Source organism: Cololabis saira, chromosome 8 (genome assembly GCF_033807715.1).
Source record: "Cololabis saira isolate AMF1-May2022 chromosome 8, fColSai1.1, whole genome shotgun sequence".
Lineage (NCBI taxonomy): Eukaryota > Metazoa > Chordata > Actinopteri > Beloniformes > Belonidae > Cololabis > Cololabis saira.
Window position 1 is genome coordinate 12,072,876 of NC_084594.1, and position 25,069 is coordinate 12,097,944.

The following is a 25,069-nucleotide window of genomic DNA, read 5'->3' on the forward strand; positions in this document are numbered from 1 at the left end:
TCGGGGGGGTAGGCAGGGTACGAGGGGGGGAGCAGAGGGAAGAGGTGCAGAGATAGGGTGGCGAGATGGAGGAGGAAGACCACGGACAGAGGGAGGAGGAGAAAGAGGTGGAATAGCAGCCCGGGCACAGCCAAGAAGAGGAGCAAACACGACGAGATGGCGCGGAAGAGATGATAATCAACAGAGAGGCAGAGGTAGAAGGGAAGATGCAGAGAGGCAGACATTTGGAGACGGCAGACAGTCAGGTGGAGGTGAAGGAGAAGGTGCAAGAGGAAGAGGAAGAGGAAGACAGAGTGGAGACAGAAGAGAAGGTCCTGGATCACAAGACCGTAAAATGGGCTATAAAACTCTGGAAGACCTCTCTAAAGAGGACTCGTCTCTTGTGGCCATCGCGCTCTCCAACACACCTGGCTTTCACGCGCTCCTGGGTGACACAAACATGAGGCAGGACCTTATTCAACTCATCTGCACGGTGCTAAACAAAGCCTTCAGCTCAAAGACGGACATAAGCACGCTGCAGCACCTGGCCCGCGTTGTAAAAGATTCAAAGTTCTTCCAAACCACCCTGCTTCATTACGTGGGGGGCATGGTGTCAGAGCCCAGCGCTGCCCGCCGAATTCAGTACCCACAGTGTCTGGAAAACATCCTGGCTATTCTCTCAGAGGTAAATAAAGAAAACCTGCTTGAAAGAACAGCTCATGTAGGGTATTCAACAAGAGAGTGGTTCGAAAATACACAAATACTTCCATCACTGAAATATCTGTGCTAACCTAAACAAGTGTGCTTTATTTAACGGTGCAAGAGCGTTACAGTGCAGTAACATTTTATTATGTAAAGTAGTATGTGTGATAATAGTTACCTTTTAAAGCAGTCGAGCTGCGAAAAGCTGAATCACTTGCTTAACTATCAGACAGTCAAGAGTTCAAATACGAAGGGAAAAAAACTAAGACCTTTTTAAAAATTCACTAAGTTAAATAGAGCCAAAAACAAAAATTATGCACTCAAAATAACCGGCTCAGGTTTTACAGAAAAGAAATCAAGAACTAAAAAAAACATAATGAGTCTTTAAAAATCAGTTTCACTGTTTCTAAAGATTTTTTTTTTCTAGAATATAGATCTTTTTATCAACTTTGTGGGTGGGTCAATCATTTATTTAATTAAATACACTTGAGATAATCATGAATCTTACCCAAGTGTTGTTGTTTTTTAACTTAACTTCACTACATTTCAGAAGGAAATACTGAAATTTCCTCTTTACCACATCTATGCAACACCCTATTTAGTATTTCCTGTGAAGATGTTACATCATGGATAGTGTAACAACTAATATAGAAGTGGTCTACAATATATACAGCAAACATTTTATTCATTTATTTCTTTTTTTTGAAATTACTACTCATGTTCAACTTTTTTTTAACCGTGTTTAAAAAGGCCAATTGCCCAAAATAATGGTGGACGAAAAAAATAGTAAATATTGAATTATTTGTTCCTCATCTATTAGAGACCAAACCAGCATGCATGCAAGACTTTTTATTTATTATGGAATATTTATATACTTTAGTGATTATACTTAGGTCATTTAAGTCAGCAGTTGAAAGCTGCTTTAACTGATGTGGATCTATGGAATGGGTTGAGTGATGGGTTGAAGCAATGTACAAATATAAATCAATTTAAAAAACGGTACAAAAAGGAAGTTCTGGGAAGTTATTTGATTGAGGAGGAGTTATGTTAAGGAAAGATTGTGTTTGTTAGCTGATTAGGTGCAAAGGCACAACCAATGGGAAAATCTGTAGCCTAATGGGTAAATTAGCAGCTATTTCTTATTAATATTTATGTTTAATTTATAATAGAGGTAACAAAGGGGCAGGGTTAAATAAGTTTCACTTCTACCTGCTCCTTTTCGGACAATGTTTTTTTTTCCCTGATTGTATTACGTTTTTGTTGTTGTTGCTTTTTTTTCTGTATGTTTTGAATTTGTTTTAAAATTTTATATTTTTTTCCTTATGTGTTCGAAATAAACAATTCAATCAATCAATGTTTTCCCAACACGTGTCTGATAGGTGCTCAGCATCTACCCTGCGAGCTCTGTCAATGCAGTGAGTATGACGCTGACCCTGATCCAGGGCGCCATCAACAATCTCAGGGCATCAGGCGTGAACATCCGGCGTGAAATGGAGGAAAATGTTGAACAACTTCAGGGCCTGATAGCGCATCTTCAGGAGAGATCCAGGGAAGGAACCCTGCGCTCAGACAAGGACACATACGCACTCCTGTCCACCGGGGGCGATAACCCAGGTAATGCTTTCGTCTGTATACGAGAGTATTTTATTTGGTATCTGAAGTTAATACCACCTTAAAAAGCTCCGACTTGTTTGGACTTGTCTAGCTCTGAAAAAATCTTAGTCTGTGAGCTTTCAGTTTCCAAATTGAATTAAATTAAATTCACTTTTATTTATGTGGCATCTATTGCAACACAGATTGTCTCTAGGCGTTTTTCCAGGGACCCAGAACATGATCCCCGAGCAATTATTACATAACAATGGCAAGTAAAAACTAAGCAGGACCTGACTCATAAAGGGGGAGCCTCCTGCCGAAGGCCCGCCGGGTAGAGCAGGAAAAGAGAGATCAGAGAGAGAGAATGAAGAACAGAGAGAGGAGAGGCACAGATATAGTGTCAAAGGCAGTGGCGTCAATTAAGTCGAAGCTAAGGTATGGCAAGGTTACGAGTCCCAGAACTTAACTAGAGTATCAATCAACACGTCCAGCAAATATTCATCACAGAAGGCTGCTATGGAGCTTATCTGTGTGGTCAAGAAAATTGGAACTTTTTCAAATGCAGTCTCGCTCACTGCAAAAACTCAAAATCTTACCAGGAATATTTGTCTTATTTCTAGTTAAAATGTCTCATTTTTAGTCAAAAAATGTCATTACACTTAAAACAAGAGTCATCACCAGAAAAATAACTTGTTATTTGAGCATTTTCACCTGTTTCAAGTACATTTTCACTTGAAATAAGTAGAAAAATCTGCCAGTGGGACAAGATTTATCTTCTCATTACAAGCAAAAAAATATTGTTCCACTTGCAGATTTTTCCACTTATTTTAAGTGAAAATCTACTTGAAACAGGTGAAAATTGTTGTTTTTGAGTCTTGTATTAAATATAATGAGATTTTTTTTGACTAAAAATTAGACATTTTAACTAGAAATAAGACCAATATTCTTGTTAAGATTTTGAGTTTTTGCAGTGTAATAACTAGTGAAATTGATCATGTTGTTCTGATTTGCATTTGTAGTTATTCTATATGTATTAAGTAATAGAATAATCAATACAAATAGACGCAGAGTAATTCCATAAATGTATTTAAAAAACAAACATTTACATTTTTTTTCCCTTGAAGCCAAGGTGTGGCGGCTGCCGTACCTTGGCATACTGAATTGACGCCCCTGGTCAAAGGTACAAAAGACAAGATATATTAGTATTAATTATCTGTGAGCAGGAGAACAAAGACATCTCTGAACGTATTACTGATACATGGTCAGTTGGTTTACACATTGGTGTGTGGTGTGAATGTGGTTTGCTGTTTGTCCTCTCGGCAACAGGAAAGTATTCTCTTGGACAGTATTAGTGTTTGAAGGGTAATTGTGTGGAACTGAAGGAGGGATCTTAAAAAGGCCAATCCACAAGGCTAATTTGTGCGACAGAAAGTTTTGTAGCTGCTTCAGGTACTGAAAGTTTCCCTGCGTCTTACCCAGGTGGAGAAGATATGGAAGATTTCAGGACCATACCAATCTACCCAACCCCCGAGGAGTTCGCCCAGGAGCACAGACCATTTCTCAGACCCAACCTCACCAGTCAGCGCTACACAAACACCCACCTTTACCTCGACACACACTTCCGGCTGCTCCGAGAGGACTTTGTTCGACCGCTCCGGGAGGGAATCCAACAGTTCCTCCGGAACCAAATGGACATGGGACGGACCGATAACCCGGGGAAGACCAAGCACATTGATGACATCCGTGTGTATTTTGACACGAGACTGGTGGTGCCCAAGTGCACACAGACCGGTCTCGCCTACGTTGTCCAGTTCAACAGTCAGCCACTTAAGGTTAGCTCTGGGTGGAGTTGGGTGATATAGTATCTCATTTTAATGTTTCAATGATTTTTGAATGTTGCAGTCAAGCATATGTTTTATTAAATTCACCTTTCACTGCTTAATTGCCAAGCCAAAGATGTCGGTTTCTAAAATGCACATCCATTTCTTTTTCTTTTTCAGTTTGTTCGCTGGCAGAACTCCAAGAGGCTGCTCTTTGGTTCCCTGGTCTGCTTGTCGTTCGACAACTTTGAGAGCTTCTTGTTCGCCACGGTGTCTGATCGAAACCCTGAACAGCTGCAGGAAGGGAGAGTCCAGATCACCTTTACACGGGAGGACAGAGCCAAGTTGGCCAGAATCGAGGTGTGGTAGTACACCGTGGTGCAGTTAGTAATGACACGAATATGCTGTCACATGATTGTTGAAGTGATCTCCACCATTTCAAGAAAAGTAAACAAATGTACTGGTGATAAGCAGTTTGTGAGGCAGCATAGCTGCAGTTATGAGTACCGTATTGGCCCGAATATAAGACGACCCTGATTATAAGACAACCCCCTCTTTTTCAAGACTCTAGTTTGAAAAGAGACTTTTTGAACACCAAATTCAATTTTTATACCGAAAATAATTACAGTACATCTGAAACAAATGATTATAACAATATATTGGAGAGAAAAAGCATGTTACTTTGCCCCATTCATCATCATCTTGAAGTTTGCATCATAACTTCTCCTCTGCTGCCGGTTAACCTGGCCGATCTTCGACCCACTTTTTTCCAGATTGTCGCTACGTTTCTCCATTTTCTGTTATCTCTCATCTTATTTTCTTATCTTTTCTTTCTTACCGCTATTTTTTATTTTTCTTTTTCGGGACAGGGGTTCACTTTGGCCTGGGGAGTTAAGTTCAGCATTTGCTTTAAAGATATCTGGCGCCATCTAGCGTTGTGAATGGGTATAATGTCTAGACCCCCCGAATGTAAGACAACCCCCATTTTTTCAGTCTTATTTCAATGCAAAAAACGCCGTCTTATATTCGGGCCAATACGGTACCTCTGTTATTCAAATATTAAACGTGCCCTGAACTCCTTTTATTCCTTTTTTTTAAACAGACAGATCAAGCGTTCCTGATGGTTGAGACCACAGCCTACTTTGAGGCCTATCGATATGTTCTTGAGGGCCTGAAGGAGCAAACGGCGCAGAGCTTGCCCTTCCAGAGGTTTGGATGTGTGTGTGTGTGTGTGTGTGTGTGTGTGTCTGTTTGGGCTGTAATGGGGTTGAGTTCTTACTGTCCAGGTGCAAAAAGGTACAAATCAAGCTTTGCACTGTGGCTGTTTACTGACACGAGTTATCCAAAGCACCCAAAGTGCACCTCCACCCACGAGCAAGGCTGCTTCATCTGCTTTACCTGCCACACCCCCCCCAAAATAACAAAAAGTTCTTCATCTACTCACTCTCCAACTCTTACTTCCCAGTGTTCAAACTTGCTAACGGACAGACATAATGTTCCGACCATTTTCACTTCTTGGTGAAGGAAATAGCCTTGTATCGTCTCATAAGTCCCAACGCCCACATGCACCGATGACATCAATAGTTCAGGACTGTTGACGGTACCAGTGTGCTTCACACAAACTGGGAAGAAAAAAATAAGCACATTTTTTTGGCCATATGTCACCCGGACAGCGTTAGACAGTTTTCATTTTAATAACGACGTGGGAGTTAAAATTGTTTGCCTGTCAATCACTTTCAGTCTGGTTCTTCATGTTAAATGTGAGTATGAGTCGTTTTAAATACGGCCACCGAATCAGAATTAAAAGATGTTCCCAGCTCTGTTGGATTGGGAATATGATGGTTCTCATGCTTTCCTTTAGTTTTTTCCTTCCCTGGGAGCTTTCACTTAAAACAAGCATGCGCAACTGCTTGAGGTAAAAATGGGCAACAGATATAAAACAAAAAAAACCCCCAAAACTCATGCAAATTAAAATTTGAATCCTCTCTTGCTCTCTAATATTTTCATCGCATTCGTCTGCCATAAACAAACAAGATGAGCGTTTTTGGTCATTATAGTTTTCTTGATATAGATGTATTAACAATGATCTGTATGCTTCCAGGTACATTGTGGACTGTTCCACTGATGTGCAGCCACCAGCTTATCTAAAAAAACGTGACATTTATGACCTCTCATCCATCGCCAATCCTGACAACAAGGACAGCATGCGGCCCTTTTGTAGCCTGGAACCAGATGCCTGGCCTTCAATGGAAACGCTGGGCCTGGATGAGTCTCAGCTGAGGGCCGTCCAACTGGCCCTCACAAAGGAGCTGGCAATCATACAAGGACCCCCTGGCACCGGTAGAAAACTCCAAAGCTTTGAGCGATTACATTTGTGCATAAAAAATGTATGAGTAAATTTGTTGCATTTATTTGTGCAATTGGGGAATCTGAGTGCATTTGTAAACAAAATGTGGGGCGCTGTCAAACAGAAAAAATGATCATGCTCACTGCAGGACTCCAGTTTAAATTTGCATCAAAAATGATGTGTCTTGTGGAAATAGTCCTAAAAACATCACATTTTTTGGGGAAGTAAAAAAAAAGTCAAAGTAGGAGCATCATGGTGGTTATTTACTTTACATACTAATCCAACTCTACTTCTTTCTTATTTCTTAGGAAAAACATATGTGGGCCTAAAGATTGCTGAGGCTCTGCTGACCAATGAGAAGCTCTGGAATGTGACACCCAGGTTGACCATGCGGATGAACCGGGAACTAATTGATGTCCTTTTTGACTCTGATGAACCTGATGAATTTGATGACCTTGATGGACTTGATGAAGTTGACAAATCTCCAATGTTGGTTGTGTGTTACACTAACCATGCCCTGGATCAATTTCTTGAGGGTAAGCAGTGATAACATCTGATGAATTGTATATACTGTACTGAATGAATGGTTTGCACACATATTTTCTGGTAAAAAAAGGCGTATTTTCCTAATTCAAATTGTATTTACATTGCCGGGGGGCGAAGGGGGGTAGCTTGACCTCCAGTTATACTTTATATTGTTTCTTCTTTTCAGCTCTTGCTCAATGCACTGTATAGATGTGTTCTGACATTAATTTTCCCTCTTCCGATACTTTCTGATACCCGGACTTTGGTTAACAGCCGATACGGAGTACCAGTATTATTTTTCAGATTGATGTTTTTTAAAAAGAAATTAAAAATGTTTCTTTTTTACTAAGATCAGATGAACACTATTATAAATATTGTGTATATATAAAATAAAGAGCAGTCACAGTTTCATTAGCGACCTAAGAAACAGTTCAGCAGCGCCACAGTGGCTGATTATATCGGACAACGGATTCCTTAGCCTGGAAACCTTGCATGGAGAGCGTGTTGTAGTGTTCCTGGTAGGTTTTCCAGCCTAAAATAAAGCGATATTGGTATTGTAATGATAAGACTAGTCAGCCCGCTCATGTGCTACTGCTGCAGGCGACTGAAGCCGGATAGATAAACTTCCTATTCTGGCTTTTAGTAAGGAACAATTAGAATTCTGTCTGAAAAAATACCACATCTGCGAGTATTCCCAGTACTGGTATCGGTATCAGAACATCTCTCGCCCCGACGTTAGCGATGTAATCCAAAGTCCATACAGTAGGATGCTCCACACTGTCATTTGGTCTGCCTTTACTTCACAGGGATCCATAAATTTCTGAAAGGTGGCATCGTGAGAGTGGGCGGTCGCAGTGACAGTGAAATCTTGAAACAGTTCAATCTAAGGGAGCTGTCCCACTCGCGCAACTTCAGGCTCTCACTCCCATCTCAACTGAGTCGTGCACACAATCAGGTGAGCTCACGCCTGTTCAGGGTGCAGTGTGGCCTTAATACCTTCATTTCACGGTTGAACTTACTCCAGCGAAGGATTAAGACACAACGTGATCATATTTGTATTTGAGAATTTTCCCCCTCTGCCTCTTTTGTCTCACCTACAGACTGTGATTTTTTTTACTTTACTCAGTTCTTGTATAATTTCTTTTTCCTGTTTAACAGCTCTACAGAGAGCTATGCGAGGAAGGGGAGTTGATCCAAACTCAGAGCATAAAGCTGGAGTGTTCCCTGAAAGGTGTAATAAGAGAAACCTTCCTGCACCAGTTCATTTCACAAAGGCACTGGGAAAGTCTCAATTCACCCCCAGTGAGTCACCTGGACAAAGCCATGCACATTTTATGCACGTGTGAACTGAGCCGGACGTCATTTGCAGATGTCTCTCTTTGTTATGATTTGTAGATCGGCGAAGGTTTTGATATCTGGTTTAACAAGAAGACTTCTCTGATGATGGAGTGGTTGGGTCTAGGTTCCACTGTCTTCCACCAGAGGGAGATGGTGTATGAAAACGTTTATGAAGGTGGGTATTTTAAGGGCAAAAGCATGAGTAGTAAAGATAGAAGTTCCAAAACCTCAAATGACACAAAACATCCAGCAAATCAATTCCAGTACCTGAGGATCAGGAATAATGGATTCCATTTTTATTGTGTTTCATACATTTGTACAGAGGTGTCAAAAGTATTCACATTCATTACTCAGGTAGAAGTATAGATACTAGAGTTTAAAAATACTCCTGTAGAAGTAGAAGTATCAACTCAAGTTTTCTACTCAAGTAAAAGTATAAAAGTACTGGTTTCAAAACTACTTAAAGTATAAAAGTAAAAGTAATGTAAGGGGGAAAAAGCCATTAAGGACAAAAGCTGTTGAAAATGAATGCATCTTAGTATTGTCATGAACTGACTTCATCATGACAAAAATGGGAGACAACACAGGGATAAATGCTCAAAACAATGTATTTATTTATAATTAAATCAATCAAAATATATGTAACAGGTAAAGTGGGGTGTGAGTCATCAGTTTGATCAGTGGTGTATGGCAAGTGTGGATGTGTGTAAGTGTAGTGTATGTGCAAGTGCAGAAAACTCAAGACAAACAAACTCAAAGCAACCAAAAGAAAGCCATGCTTACTGAGCAGGGGAGAGAGGCCAAATGGCCCTGACCAGCCTGCTTAAATACTGGGCCTGATTGGAGTCAGGTGTGCCTCCTCATCTAGGCACACCCATGCAGGCTGGTCCCCTCCTCCTGCACATGAACAGAACCATAGACATATATAAAGGCTAGATGACTCGTCCGCGCTGCTGCCAATGGAGAGCGACGTCGTCACACGGCGGCCATCTTGCCACAGGAGAGCTCGCTCAGAATAACATTGTGTTCAATGGAGCATGTACTGCTTAAACAACCTTAACTTGCTCAATTCTCAACAGATTTTCAAACAGTTTGGTTTGTCATGAACGTCAGAGATGTAGTTATGACACTGCTACTTGTGAATAATTATAAACATTGAAAAACGTACTTTTATATGAAAATAACCAGAAACAGATAGCCATGACATGGTTTTCATATTTAATCAATATTTCTATAGTATTCTTAGTAATATTTATAGTTACATTATAACATATATATATATATATATATATATATATATATATATATATATATATATATATATACATACATATTATTACCATATAACATGTATTCATATGACATAACATATTAATATATTATTACATTATGATGTATTTACCTCATGACATTACATTACATATGTGTGTGTCTATATATATATATATATATATATATATATATATATATATATATATATACACCTCTATCCATTAAGTGTAATGAGATTTTTTTACTAAAATGAGACATTTTAACTAGAAATAAGACAAATATTCTTGTTAAGATTTAGAGTTTTTGCAGTGATCCATGTTACTTATCCTGTGAAGGACAGAGTCATATTGATAAGTTCAGAAAACAGTTTTTATTGTTGTGTTTTGATGTATTTGAAGTAAGCCCAGTGGATATTTAAAGCTTACAGAAGGCTGCATTTAACTGCTGCTATGTCATTCCTGCAGTATTTCTGCAGGTGTTTTGGTCACTGCTATTATTTGTAATATATTATATTATTTGTAATCAGCACAAATTATCTGTCCCCATATGATAAAATCCACCATCCCCCCTGATTTTTTTTTTTTTTTACAACTTGAGTACTGGTGGTGGTCACCCTTGATAACTTGGGCAGGTAACGTTAGTTAGTGGTGATACACAACTATTGTATATGCTGCATGATTAGGTCGTTTTTCGCAACGAAGAGATACAATTTCAACATGTCCAAGCATCCCGAATCATACCCACGTTAATGACGTTTATGATGAACCAATCCGTTTGTAAATCCGTCAAGATTTCAGCAAGTTATGAGTATTTTTGTCTGTACAGACCACTCACCCTCCAACAGCAACAACTATAGCGCACGCAGGAGAGTCTCCTGTGGCAAGATGGCCGCGGGTGAACAACGCTGTAGACTCCGCCGTGAGTCATCTAGCCTTTATATATGTCTATGAACAGAACACCCTGTTAAGATACACTGTTAAGACAGGGTGGGTCATCACACCTCCCCCCTTAAGAGAGGAGACCAACAGGTACTCCGTCACTTTTACTCATAACCAATACAGGTACCAAAAAAAAAGAAAAATATATATATATGAAAATAACTCTGAGCATCGCACTAGAATGCACGTGAAAGGGCATCAGCCATTACGTTTTCATGACCTTTAATGTGCCGAATGTCCAAATTGTATGGCTGCAAGCACTGTATGGCCATCAGCAGCGCACAGCAGGCTAGTGGAAGCAGCAGCGGGATGACCAGAGGTGGGGGGGGGGGCGCAGGCAGGCGGAAGCAGCAACGGGATGAGGGGGGGGGCGTCAGCAGCACACAGCAGACATCCACGTAGGCAGGTGGAAGCAGCAACGGGGTGACCGGGGATGGGGGGGGGGACCGGGACCGCAGGCCAGAACGCAGCTCCCGAGGCTCCAGCCTGCAAACATGCACAAAAGAGAAAAAAGGGCACAAGAAACTACAGGAACGATGGACAAAAACGATAGCTATGAGATATTTATAATAAATTAAAATGGAGAAGAGAGAAAGGGAAAAGGAGAGGAGAAGAAGGGTGAGAGGCACCGCTCAGCGGATCATGTCGGTGCTTTTACTCGAGTAAAAGTATAAAAAGTACTGGTTTCAAAACTACTTGAAGTATAAAAGTAAAAGTAATGTAAGGGGGGAAAAAAGCCATTAAGGACAAAAGCCATTGAAAATGAATGCATCTTAGTATAATGCAAATATATTAAAGAACCATATATGTGTACTATTGAGCATTAACATGTGTTTCAGAGAGCAGGAGATATGATGACTAGTTGCCTATAAGTATTGTAATGGTGCAAAAAGTCAAACTTCAGAGGCATGTTATCATTTATCCTAACCTTTATTGGAATGTACATCCAAGTTTAGTTGCAGGAATCTGAGGGAACGGATGTAAAAACAAAACTGGACAAGAACATCTGAAACAACCACAACCAAATTCACTCTATCCGGATGGAGCAATTTAACTGGATAGTTTTTTTTTAAAGGCCGAAATGAAATAGAGTAACGAGGCTGTTTTTAAAATGTAAGGAGTAAAAAGTACAGATAATTGCGTGAAAATGTAAGGAGTAAAAGTAAAAAGTCGTCTGAAAAAGAATTACTCCAGTGACGTATAGTTAACCAACATTTCTACTTAAAAGAGCTGTATGTAAGAGCAATAATAAAACGAATCATAAAATGACCCCGATATGTCAACAGACATTTAAAAATCATGTTAATTTCAAATACTTATGTCACTGACAACAGCACTCAAGCCAGGATATTCCAGTTTAAAAAGAGGAGTTGCAGCCCTCAACTGATGTTTATGTTGTCATTTTTTGTTTTGGCCTGAAGCTCCACCCTCCACCTATCTCCCAATCACCAAGTCAGTATTGTTTCTGAAGCTCCACCCTCCACCTATCTCCCAATCACCAAGTCAGTATTGTTTCGGCATCCGGGTTGCCAGCTCGGCTCTAATTATCGCAGCCATGGCAGCCTACGTTCCTGCTGCATTCTGCAGCCTACCTGGCAACCTCTGGTCGGGGGGAGGAGGGGGAGGGTACACGCCGCTCAACAATATTTTGAAAGTGACTGCAGTACCAGTTTTGGCCATTTCTTACAGACGGCTCCTTTAAGTAAGGTAACGAAGTATATGTACTTTGTTACTTAACACCTCTGCATTTGTATCAATTGTCAGTAAAACTCAATAGATTAACACACGTCCTTTCACACTGTGAGAATGAACTCATTTTGATATCGATTTTTACTTTTGTTACTTGTGTAGGCCGGGAAGGAATGGAGATTGACGAAGAACTCATCGCAGTTGCTGAGGAGGCAGATCTGATCCAGGCCGAGCGGATGATTGAAGACGGGGGTTGGGGAAGTTGGGAAGTTGGCCCCAGAGTTGGCGGCAGACACGTTAGACACAAGGGAGACAGCGCCGAGGCTGTCAGAGAAGTGGAAGAGTTGATGCTGGCTATGAACTTGGACAAAGCTGACGTCAAGGCCGGGCAGAGTGAGGGGGAATGGGAGGTAAAATTAAGAGGTTAACTGGAGGAAATGTTATTTCAGTGTAACATTTTAAAAGGTTACCTAATGTTTTATTTACATTCACACATGCTTGATGGCACTCTTCGACCTTCTACGTTCGGAGGATGTCTTAATCGGCATGATGCTGCCATTAATTGCCATCCAGTGAAAAGACTGTCACAACAACTATTAACATTAACATTTATTATAGTTAACAGTGGCTTCCAGCTTAAACAAGTTTACTAAATCTCTGGGACATAATCTCCTTCAGATACCACAGCGTTCTCACGTTTCAGCCAATGAATTAAATGAATTGAACATACTGATAACTTGCTGTGATGAAATAGAATTCTGCATATTGAAGTTCATCCTTTCCGCATTTGTTTAGAGACAACGGGAGCAGAGGAAAAAAATGAAGAAAGGAATCAAGAAAGAGCTTGGGAAGATTTCAGCCATGACTGAAAATGAGGAGCATCACGTCTTAGATGTCTGGCATCTTCTCCTGGAAGACAGATGGAGACTGTACCGGTGGGTTTGCATTTGTAATTTCTCCTTGCTTTACTATCTCCCTTCCTATCAGCTGCTGTTTTCCATTACCTGTGCTAGACAGCTTCATTCATTTTTATCCATCCTTGCCATATTTTATACCTTTTTTTTTTTTTGAAATGTTTTCTCCCAATTCTGCCTTGCCTCCTTTATTTCCTAACCAACCCAAGTCTCACAGAAGCACCATACTCCCAGTGTGTATAATTAACCCAACTAATCACCAGGAAAATGCATCCCTGAGGGTTCGATCAACAGAGAGCCTTGAAGTAACTCCAAACTTCTATTACTGACAAGAAAATCATAACTGTGGGTTCACAGGGATCATTTAAACTCACAAATAAGGCAATTTCATTCACAGGCAGACACCGTATGTTTTATGCCTTGCAGCTGTTTAACTTATTGTTGTGTGTTGCACTTTACCTTTCGTTATTTTGTACATGAAGGTTGAACCCTCACTGCATTCATTCTATTATTTACTATTAATGAGATTTTGATGGCTTCCATGTATTGTCTTCGATTGTCATCTTGTTTTATTGTGCGTCTGCAGGTTGTGGGTGTCTCGCTACAGGGTGGAGCTTCGTACAAAAGCCTTAGCGGCTGAACAAGCTTATCAGGGTTTGGTGGACAGACTGACAGATGTGAAACGACAGGAGGACCTCCATGTTCTCAAGAAAGCAAAGGTACCCAAATAATTAGATTGAATATGTAGAACGACTTTCCTATAGTTGTTTGTAGCACGGGGAGTGCTACGGGGCCCGACCGACAGGATAGAGGAGGACACAGTTTTGTGCAGAACCCTTTATTACCAAACACCCAGGACACACGTGCACCAGCACAGCTTCCCTCAGCAGTTTCAGCTTCAGTCTGACCCTCCAGTCTCAGCAGCAGCTTCTCCTCTTATAAGGCTGGCAGGGTGGAGAGGTTGACGGGCCACACCTGTGTCCCGTCAGCCTGAGTGGCTGCAGCTCCTCCACTCTGCCACACACCCCCAACGCCAAACTCGCGCCGGGGTCCGTCCGGCCGAGCCTACTCCCCCCCCGCCCCCCTCGGAGCGGGAGAGGAAGCCCGGAACCGCCGTCTGCGCCCCGGGGCCTTCCTGGTTCAGACGGCCACCGAGCCCCGTCGGGAGGTCGCCCTCGGCGTCGGGCCGACCAGCGGGAACGGTCGGGCGGCCGTCCTCGGCGACGGGCCGACGGCCGAGAACGCCGCTCTCGGTACCGGGCCCATGGTGGCCTCGGGTCCGACGGTGCGTCCAGGACCACCCCCTCCTCCATGACGCGGACCCGCGCCGGCCGCTGGTCCGCCTCCAGGACCGCCTCCAGGACCGCCTCCAGGACCGCCTCCAGGACCGCCTCCTCCATGGCGCAGCCCTGGTCTGGAGCTGGTGTGTCCAGGACCGCCTCCTCCGTCACGCCGCCCTGCTGGTCCGCCTCCACCTCTGCAGCCGCCTCCGCCATCGCAGCCAACTCTGCCGCCGCCTCCGCCTCCGACTCCATCCCAGGAACCGTCGCCTGGCGGCCTGCAGCGACTGCCTCACGGCCGGTCGGCTGCAGCGCCACCAGCGCTGCCGCGGCAAACCTCAGGCGTGGAGCCGGGATGGGTCGCTCCGTCGGCCCCGCCGTCTCGGGAGCCGTCGCTTGGCGGCCCGCAGCTTTTGCCTCCCGGCCTTTCAGCTGCGGGCCGCCAGCTCCTCCCGCGCTGCTGCGGCGAACCTCAAGCGGGGCGCAGGGGTGGGTCGGTCCACGGGCATCAGCGCCGCCAGCACAGCGAGCTGATGCTCGCCCTGGTCCCGGAGCAGGGCGGTCAGGTCCGCCATGGCCTGGGCGAGCGCGTCCAGGGCCCGCTCCGTGCCTCCCTTGTCCATCCCGTCAGGCCCCACGTTGGGCGCCAGTGTAGCACGGGGAGTGCTACGGGGCCCGACCGACAGGATAGAGGAGGACACGGAGTTTTGTGCAGAACCCTTTATTACCAAACACCCAGGACACACGTGCACCAGCACAGCTTCCCTCAGCAGTTTCAGCTTCAGTCTGACCCCCCAGTCTCAGCAGCAGCTTCTCCTCTTATAAGGCTGGCAGGGTGGAGAGGTTGACGGGCCACACCTGTGTCCTGTCAGCCTGAGTAGCTGCAGCTCCTCCACTCTGCCACATTGTTCTTTAGGGCAAAATACACAACAATAAGTTTGATATTTTGGCTGAAACAGGTTATTACAGTATTTTGAAATGTATATGCTGAGGGTTTCTGCCTTAAATTGCAATTGGAATTTAACTGAATCATTTATTTAATTTCTAATCGCAGCTCAGACACAACAGCTGTAACAGCTGATTGAGCACCTTTCAGAAACTCTGTTTATTTACGCCTGATAACAGAATTAATTGTAGATGAAAACAAACATTCTGTCCACCAGGTCATTGGCATGACAACAACAGGAGCAGCCAAGTACCGGAAAGCTCTTCAGAAATTACGTCCGCGCCTGGTGATTGTTGAAGAGGCTGCGGAGGTTCTGGAAGCGCACATCATCACCACGCTGAGCAGCGCTTGCCAACACCTCATCCTCATAGGAGACCACCAGCAGGTAAGCGCTCATCTGGAATGTTTCCTGAACACTACTTGGACCCGTATCTCATTAAATCAGGCGTGACTACAGTCCCAATTCAAAAGATTAAACGATAACAGAATGCAAGTATTTGAAAATCTCATACTCCCATGGTCTATCCACGTGTAAGACGGATAACAAATGCGGAAAGTGGGACATTTTACACTTTCATGCAAAATATTAGCTCATTTTGAATTTAATGGCCCCAAACTGTCTCAAGTTGGAATATAGGCAGCCAAAAGCTGGAAAAGTAAATGGTCCTAAGGCAAAACCAGGAGGAACATCGGGCAACTAATTAGGTTAATTGACAATAGGTTAATGAGATGACTGTATAAAGAGAGCAATTTGAGAATAATGTTTTTCAGCATAAAATTGTTCATCTGCAGTACGTGGTATCAAAGAGTCAGAGAATCTAGATCAGGGGTCGGCAACCCAAAACCTTGAAAGAGCCATGTTGGACCAAAAACACAAAAAACAAATATGTCTGGAGCCGCAAAAAATGAAGTCTTGTATAAGCCTTAGAATGAAGGCAACACATGCTGCATGTATCTATATTAGTTATAACTGGGGGGAGTTTTTTTTTTTTTTTTCATTATGCACTTTGAGAAAAAAGTTGAAATGTTGAGAAAAAAGTCGAAATGTCGAGATTAATGTTGAAGTACAATCTCGAGAAAAAAGTCGAAATGTTGAGAGAAAAAAGTCAAAATGTTGAGAAAAAAGTCAACATTTTGAGAAAAAAGTCGAAATGTTGAGAAAAAAGTCGAAATGTCGAGAAAAAAGTCGAAATATCAAGATTAAAAAGGAAAGGAAAAAGAAGGAGAAAATAGAAAAAAGGAAAAATAGAAGAAAAAGGAAAAAAGGAAGAAAAAAAGAAGAAAAAAATGGAATTGGGATTTTTGAGCCCTTATTTGGCACTGCATTAAAAACAGCCATGATTATATAACGAAAATTACAGAATAGGCTCAAGAACGGATCCAAAAATCCCTGTTTATGAACATGGTTTACTGTGCAATTCAACAAACACAGTTTGAACCTCTATCATGCAAAAGGAGGGCATATGTGAACATGATCCAGATATTGTTCCTGTCATTGAAAATGGACTCAAACTAAATTCTTGACTGTTTTGTAGTCAGATGTATAAAGATTACTTGGAAACCTTGGGCACAGCATCCTTGGGACTAAAGAAGAGCAGGCACATCCAGCTTGTTATCAGGACTTAGTTCAAAAGCTGATTGCCTATAGTTTAAGTAGCCAGCATGGATCTCCTAAGTATAACCATGTTATATACTTTCTGTGTTCTATTGCAAATGAAATAGGGGTTAATTAACTTTTGAAATTGTTTCATACTGGTTGGGGTTTTGTATTTCTGTTGTATAACTTGGGAAGAAAAGTAGCGAGCCCATCTTAAGAGACACAGGAGATGAGTGAGGATTTATTCTGGACATCAGTAGACTATTATACAACAACTTGTCAGAGCCTGCCAAGCACATATGGCCTGGCAGCCTGTCGAACAATCTGCAGCGTGTAATTGCAACTGCACAGATTTCTATCTCACATCTCAATATTCTTGTTTTGATCTCTTCTTGCTGTGTAACTTCGGACTCGTGCAGACTTACATTTGTGTGCTCCACTCTATTTATTCATGGATTTATGCACTCTGTTGTATGTAAATCCTTAATTCCTTACAGTTCCATTGAAAATTTTGCGTAACTGTGAGATTTTAATTCAAGTTACACTTAAAACTTGCTGTCAGTGTTATACATCAGATTTTTTTTTTCTGTCTGAAGCTTCACTGTTATACAAGCGGCTGAAATGTGATGTGCCAGACACATGTTGACTAAATGCAGTGATTAACTCGGGAACACATAAAACAATATTAAATGATCTCAGATGAAACCAATAATACATAAACTTGGAACAACATAAAAAAATGCATGAAAGCAAGTAAGATTGTAATAGCTCAAATTAAAGTAGGTGTTAATTGGCATTTATTCATTGGGTTAAAAGAATAGTAAGTTATTTAATCAAACTCATTCAGCTAATATTTAAAGTATTGCTTTAGAGGAAACCAAATTTGAAACTGTGCATGCAATGTAGGTGGATGGATCACACTTTCCAAGTAAAGTGAGCCTTGGCATCGTCGCGTTGTTCCTTGCTCACAGATTCTGTGTCCAGCAGAACTCAATGCTTCATTTTAATACTAGAACGTTTCATGCCTCTCTAACAACTCTCCCACATTTAATACCCCCCGTGGTCTGTCTTAGTTATGTAAGCACAAACTCACACACTTAAATGCAGTATACATACATGCCGAATATGTATCAGGACAAGTATGTTCTGTGGGCTAGTGGATGAGGTGTTTAACTTACGTAATCACCAAACATTCTTGTTCCAAATGGAACATTTTTGAAAATAAGAGAAAAATAAATGGATTAATAAAAAATTCGAAAAGGATATGGTTAACTGTGATCAGTACTTTGCTTTTAATGATTGTTTCCCCTGATTTTGTGTCTACTGACGGTAGTATGCTCAAGCCGAGTTCAAATACAAATGACCTTGGTTTGTCTGCAGGGATGCTATCTGCACTATCACGGAAGCTGAATGACATTTTTCAGTCTTAAAATAGTTATCTATGGTTGACGCTTTCTAGCTGTGTGCGTTAAGTTAAGTGACACTAATGCAACCGTGACGTACGCCAACATTCACTTCTCAAATTTTGAATCCTGAAAATATTTCATGTTTATTTAATTTTAATGCAACTTGCATGACTTCTCTGTATTACTTTGTTGTGATTTGTTGATTTTGTCTTTGTGTGATTATCAGTATTGAAGCCCTGGCACAACAATTTCCTGCGGGATCAATAAAGTTCTTATCTTATCTTATCTTATCTTATGACAATTGTGTTCAGACTGTCACCTTTAGCAAGTGAAGGAAAACATCGCTCTTGTCTCATTGTCATTGCAGACCCAGGAAACTGTATGTCAACTTGGTATAAGTTTCCTTTTCCTATGTTGTTTCATCATTGTCACTTTGGTTCTCCTTTCTTTTGTTGCTTATTTTGCCTATAATTTTATTATTTTGGTCAGGTCTTGGTGGTTGGACGAACATATTCATTTAGAAAAATGTGCTATATTTACCAAGCATTTATACATGCTCGAGAAGTTCGGGCGGAGCAAATAACCCACATCTGATTGGCTGACAGGTTTCACGCTTCTGGCATGAAAATCTTTTTTTTAGCACAATTTAAGCGGGTGAATAATAATACAGGATATATAACAATTTGACTATTTTTATAGATTGTATAAGTGTAAAGATTCAAGACAGTCATGCTCTTTCCAGGAGTGGATCTAGCAGTAAGCTCACCCCAATGTTAGATTATGCAGTTTCCTGGAAATTGGAAAAAGCCCATGAACTACATTTCAGACTCTCTAGACCAGGGGTCGGCAACCCAAAATGTTGAAAGAGCCATATTGGACCAAAAACACAAAAAACAAATATGCCTGGAGCCGCAAAAAAATGAAAAGTCTTGTATCAGCCTTACAATGAAGGCAACACATGCTGCATGTAGCTATATTAGTTATAACTGGGGGAAGATTTTTTTTTTTCATTATGCACTTTGAGAAAAAAGTCTAAATGTTGAGAAAAAAGTCGAAATGTCAAGAAAAGAGTCAAAATGTCGAGAAAAAAGTCAAATTGTCGAGATTAAAAAGGAAAGGAAAAGGAAGAAAAAAGAGAAAAAAGCAAAAAAAAAGAAGAAAAAAAGGAGGGAAAAAAAGGAAAAAAAAAGGTCAAACATTGTTGAAAAAGCTCCAGGAGCCACTAGGGCGGCGCTGAAGAGCCGCATGCGGTTCTAGAGCCGCGGGTTGCCGACCCCCGCTCTAGACTGAGAGGTTTTCGCGCTCACGTGCGAAAGCGTGTGTGTGAGAAGTTTTTTTTTTTGAAAGGCGGTTTTCTTTTCATTGTTACTTGCCTTTTGGGCTAACCGGAATCGCTATAATGCTCAAATCCTTTTCAATTTGTGTTGTTTTACTAACACACAAAAATGTACACTCACACCATCTTGTAATACAGGGAAGGTTGATTTAATTTTGGAATGTTCCTTTAAGAAAACCTAACAGAACTTTTATTATCAGTGTTTAACACACTAGTGAAAATGTGATTTTCTACCTTGTAGCTGCGGCCAAGTGCCACAGTGTACGAACTCGCCAAGAACTTCAGCTTGGAGATGTCCATGTTTGAGAGGCTCGTGAAGATGGGACTGCCTTACGTCAGACTCAACTACCAGGTGTGTTTCTGCATGGATAAAAGTACAAGCAGTATTTCACTTCGAAACGCTGAGATACAGTATGTTTGTGTGCATATTAAGTGCTAGATATGACTTAATTCACTGTGTTTTGTTCTTCAGCACCGTATGAGGCCAGACATTGCCCGTCTTTTGACCCCAAGCATCTACTCGGAGCTACAAAACCATGCCTCCGTGTTGGAATATGAAAACATCAAGGTACTAAAAATGTATTTATTATACAAATATATATAAAAATATCCACATTCTCTAGAGACTGTCTAGAGACAGTGGATTAAAAACAATACAGTGCATATCAAACAGTAACATGGAACGTGTGTGTGTGTTTTTAACCATACAGGGACTCAGCAGTAATTTATTCTTTGTGGAGCACAACCACCTAGAGATGCAAATCCAAGATGGAAGAAGCCATCAGAATGATCATGAGGCAAAGTTTGTTGTTGCTCTTTGCCGCTACCTTCTTTTCCAAGAATACAAACCAGAACAAATCACTATCCTCACAACCTACACTGGGCAACTCTACTGTTTGCGTAAACGAATGCCCGCCAGTGACTTCTCTGGGGTCAAGGTGCATGTAGTGGACAAATATCAGGGTGAAGAGAACGACATCGTTCTGTTGTCTCTTGTACGTAGCAACAAGGAGGGAAAAGTTGGCTTTTTGAGTATTCCCAACCGTGTCTGCGTTGCTTTGTCACGCGCCAAGAAAGGGCTTTATTGTATTGGGAATAGTGGGATCCTGAGCAAAATCCAACTGTGGAGCAACATCTTCCACAGTTTGAGGGAGAAAGACCAGGTTGGGAAAGCACTGACCTTGTGCTGTCAGAATCATCCGGATCGAGAGGTAAAGGCATCTTGTGCCGAGGATTTTCAACAAGCGCCCGAGGGAGGCTGCACCCAGCCTTGCCAGTTTCGACTGGATTGTGGCCACGTTTGCTCACGAGTGTGCCACCCATATGATCCCCAGCACAAGGAATACAAGTGCCTTAAAAAGTGCGAGAAGATTTTATGCGACGACGGTCACCGCTGTACACTTCTGTGTCATAAAACCTGTCCAGAGAAGTGTCCCATTAAAGTCAAGAAGATCATACCTCAGTGTCAGCACACCCAAAAGGTTCCTTGCCACCAGGACCCCCAGACGTTCACGTGCCAGGAGCCTTGCCAGAAGCTGCTCAGCTGTGGACATCCATGTGATTCAGTCTGTGGGCTATCATGCACCACGAAGTGCAAGGTGAAGGTCACCCTCCAACTCAAGTGTGGACACAGCCAGCAAGGGGCTTGCTATTACCAAACAGACACAGAGGAGCCTAATTGTGAGACCCCGTGTCAGCAACCGCTCAAATGCGGCCACGTCTGTCGCGGCAGTTGTGGAAGGTGTTTTCAGAGACGCTTCCACAAACCTTGCTCCGAGAAATGTGAGCGACCTCTGATTTGCTCTCACAAGTGCAATGAACCCTGTACTCGGGATTGTCCCCCCTGTAAAAGGGCTTGTGAGAACTGCTGCGTCCACAGTAAATGCATGAAGACATGTGGGGAGCCGTGCGCTCCTTGTATTGAACCCTGTCCTTGGAAGTGCCCTCACCACCGCTGCAGAAAACTTTGCCACGAGCCATGCGACCGTCCACCATGCACAGAAGCCTGCGCGAAAACGCTGGCGTGTGGCCACCCGTGCATCGGCCTGTGCGGAGACAAATGTCCAAACAAATGTCGCATCTGCGATCACGATAAAGTCACTGAGATTTTCTTTGGAACTGAGGATGAGCCCGAGGCTCGCTTCATTCAGCTGGAGGACTGTAAACACATCGTTGAAGCCACAGCTATGGACCAGTACATGACTATGGATGACAAAGGCCAGGAAAACGAAGGAGAGCAGGTGGCCATTAAATTAAAAGAGTGCCCCAAGTGTAAAACTCCAATACGTAAGAATTTACGCTATGGATCACACATCAACCGCAGTCTGGCTGAGATTGAGATGGTCAAGGAGAAGATCAATGGAAGGCGGTCAGATATTGAAGAGAAGAAGAGGACCCTAATGTCTGAGTGGCGTAAAAACCGTCCCATACTTTTAGAGGAAATACTGCAGACAGAGGATTTTTGCCAAATCAAAGACAAGCTACAAAGTAGTAACCATACCTCAGCAAATGATCTGTGGATCCTGGAAAACAAAATAGATTTTCTGATGAGAATTGCAAACCTTCTGCATACCGTAAGGGGAAAAATGTTGCTGAGTGATAAACTCAGATTTCGAACACGGGTCGATGAGTTCTTGTTTTGGGTTAAAACTCACCACCAAAGATTCACAGACCAACAGGTATTCGATCTGCAGAGAGAGCTATCGAGACTCAACTTTCTGGCTGAACTCAACGCCCGCTGCCAAATGGCAGACGCGAGGGGAAACACTGAGAAAATCCAGTCCGAGGTACAAGAAATGAGAGATGTTTTGGAACAGTCAGGCCAGTTCACTGAGCAAGATCAAGTGAGAATGAAAGATGCCATGAAGAGACTGGATAAAAGGTTTCCAGCGTCAGGCTTGGGAATCACTGAAGAGGAAAGAAAGATGATTGTCTCAGCCATGAAAATGCAACCAGGACACTGGCACAAATGCCCAAACGGCCATGTCTACGTTATTACAGAGTGTGGAGGGGCAAATCAGAGTACAACTTGCCCTGACTGTGACGCTACCATTGGTGGGTCAAACCACAGGCTTGCCAGTGGCAACCAAGTTGCCACAGAAATGGATGGGTCGCGGCACACTGCTTGGTCTGAAGCCAATAACTTAATCAACTTTGGTAACCTTGACTTCTAAGAGAGTTGTAAAAGAAGTCAGTTGTCACCTTTTGGTCTTGGACACCAAAACCTTGTGAGTGGCATCGGGCCCTGGTGGAGCTTTAATGACCACTTTAATTTAGGCTTGACAAGAGCAGCCACTACAAAAGTCATTGAACAGTGTAATTAAAGGAAGATAATGTGGTTGTCTGTTTAAAAAGATAGATAATGCAGAGGACTGTGAAACAACCCATATTCTTCTGGCGTGAAAAAGATCTTATAAAAACCTTTTGTATCAATTACATCAGTTATCTGCAGTGCTTTGATTTTGCTACATGTTGTTGTGAATTTATGTTGCAGTGCCAACCCATATGTGATAAAGGTCTTGACATTTGCTGTGATGAAATAGTTGGGTTTTTTAAAATGCTTAATCACAGAATAAGTCATGAATTGATTGATTAAAAGCTTGAAATGACAGATTTAAGCTCTAACCTCATGATACAGTGTGTATCAGGTTGTTCTCAGTATAACAGCTGTCCAGCACTGTAACAGTAGGTGTCAGTAAAACACTGTATATAACTCTGGAGTTTCACATTAGTTTTCAGTCATGTTTGCTTGTAAGGGACTGAATAATCACTTTTATCATTTCTGAAGTTGATATTCTGGAATAAAACTGTACTTTTGCATTAAAAGACATCACTATAATAAGCATTAATGCTCTCCTTACTCTTGTTCTCTGCAAACACACACACTGAACCAGTAACAGCAAGAGTTAAAACATTTGTGTTTGCAACAGGACATCATTGGCTGTGAAGCCAAAGAGTCAACCCTGAAATAGCAACCATTCCTCTTCACTTTACAAAACTCCCAGTTGCTGAGTTTCATTTTGTATTTTTGTTTTGTTTTGTTTTTTTTTTGTAACAGCTTGCGTCACTTTATTACATGATGAATGTGTCCCTGTCACAAACCCAGCTCCAATGGCAAACTGTGCATTCTGGTGGCGGGGCAACAAAAATGTGCCGTCAGGGAAGTGTTAAAATTGAACAAACCTTAAAGGTTAGCCACTCCATGAGTATTTATAAGATTCAGGCACCACATTTAGAGAGAGCCAGATGAAAGGCAACACAGGGGAAAAAGGATAATATCCTACAAGGTGGACCAACTCATCTATCATGTTTGGTCACCTCAAATGACCCTATTTGTCAGAGTTGCAACTAGTGTGCCTCTGCAGTAACCACCAGTCCATGTTTGATAACTTTCCATCTTCTGTGAAGTGAAACAACTGCAAAATAACACAAAGAGGAGAAAAGAAGCCCTTAAGTTGCATCCACACAATACACACTTTGGGCGAAAGTCAGGGACACGTCCCAGACAGGTTGCCAGAGCTCTGTGACTATAGTAAAAAGCAGTGTCCCTGGTGTATGTGTTTCCACCAGCTCTTGCAAATTAAACAGATGCTAAATGGTGTGCTTTATCTCTGGCTCACGTAAAGACAGCAAGTGGTTGAGCTGACAGACAGTCTAAAAGACGGGCTTGCAAGTAATGTAGCTAAATAAGCTCTAAATGATGCCAAAATTAAGATTCAATACTGGATATTGACACAAGTTTAAATGCAGGGGGGAAAATAAATAGATTAATGTTTTTTTAAGAGCCAAATAAAAAGGCAATTGAAACTATTGGAGAGAATTTTTAAGGCCGATTTGAGGTTTGAAAAACTTGAATGAAATTCTGAGCGTCTGCTATCTTTAATTAAAAAGTAACAATGTAAGCCAAAACTAAGATAAAACAATTTATGTGTTGTGTAAGCAAAACACTAAAGGGGAATTAGGTGTACTCTTCATGGAAGCTGAACTCACATTTATAAGTGTCCTTTCAAGTTCCTTGTTTTAACATTTTTTTTTGTCTGATTCCGTTTGGCTTTAGTCCATATCAAACTGTATACTTAAATAGAATTTAAAAGTCTTGACATTATAGCTGTTTTTTATGGTATAATTTTCAGCTCCTTGCATTAAAATAAATAAAAAAACCGGGCAGAGATAAATATGTAAAATATTAATGTACTTCATATACACAGAATTAACTCCTGATACTATGCTTCCTGTGGATAATGGGTTTGCACTATCAGAAAATTGCTCATTATTTTCCCATAGAGGTTTTTCATCAGGACAGCAGGTTGTGGTCTCAATGTGACAGAAAGTGTGTTGTGTGTGTGTGTGTGTGTGTGTGTGTGTGTGTGTGTGTGTGTGTGTGTGTG

General features: G+C 41.8%; 2 protein-coding genes across 2 annotated transcripts in view; both read left to right on the forward strand.

The window, feature by feature from the left end:
* The window catches only part of tox2 (TOX high mobility group box family member 2), a 570,456-nt gene that overhangs the window by 366,835 nt on the left and 178,552 nt on the right, over positions 1 to 25,069 (forward strand). The window lies entirely within an intron of this gene.
* On the forward strand, positions 29 to 23,520 carry znfx1 (zinc finger, NFX1-type containing 1; the record flags this gene model as incomplete). The annotated part of the gene is made up of 18 exons (XM_061728243.1): positions 29 to 664; positions 2,061 to 2,295; positions 3,754 to 4,106; positions 4,275 to 4,454; positions 5,197 to 5,303; positions 6,196 to 6,434; positions 6,750 to 6,818; positions 6,918 to 6,977; positions 7,773 to 7,921; positions 8,125 to 8,268; positions 8,362 to 8,479; positions 12,366 to 12,613; positions 12,999 to 13,138; positions 13,704 to 13,836; positions 15,561 to 15,728; positions 19,924 to 20,034; positions 20,155 to 20,250; positions 20,393 to 23,520. Coding segments are annotated over 18 exons (5,649 nt in total), but the record flags the coding sequence as incomplete, so codon positions are not given.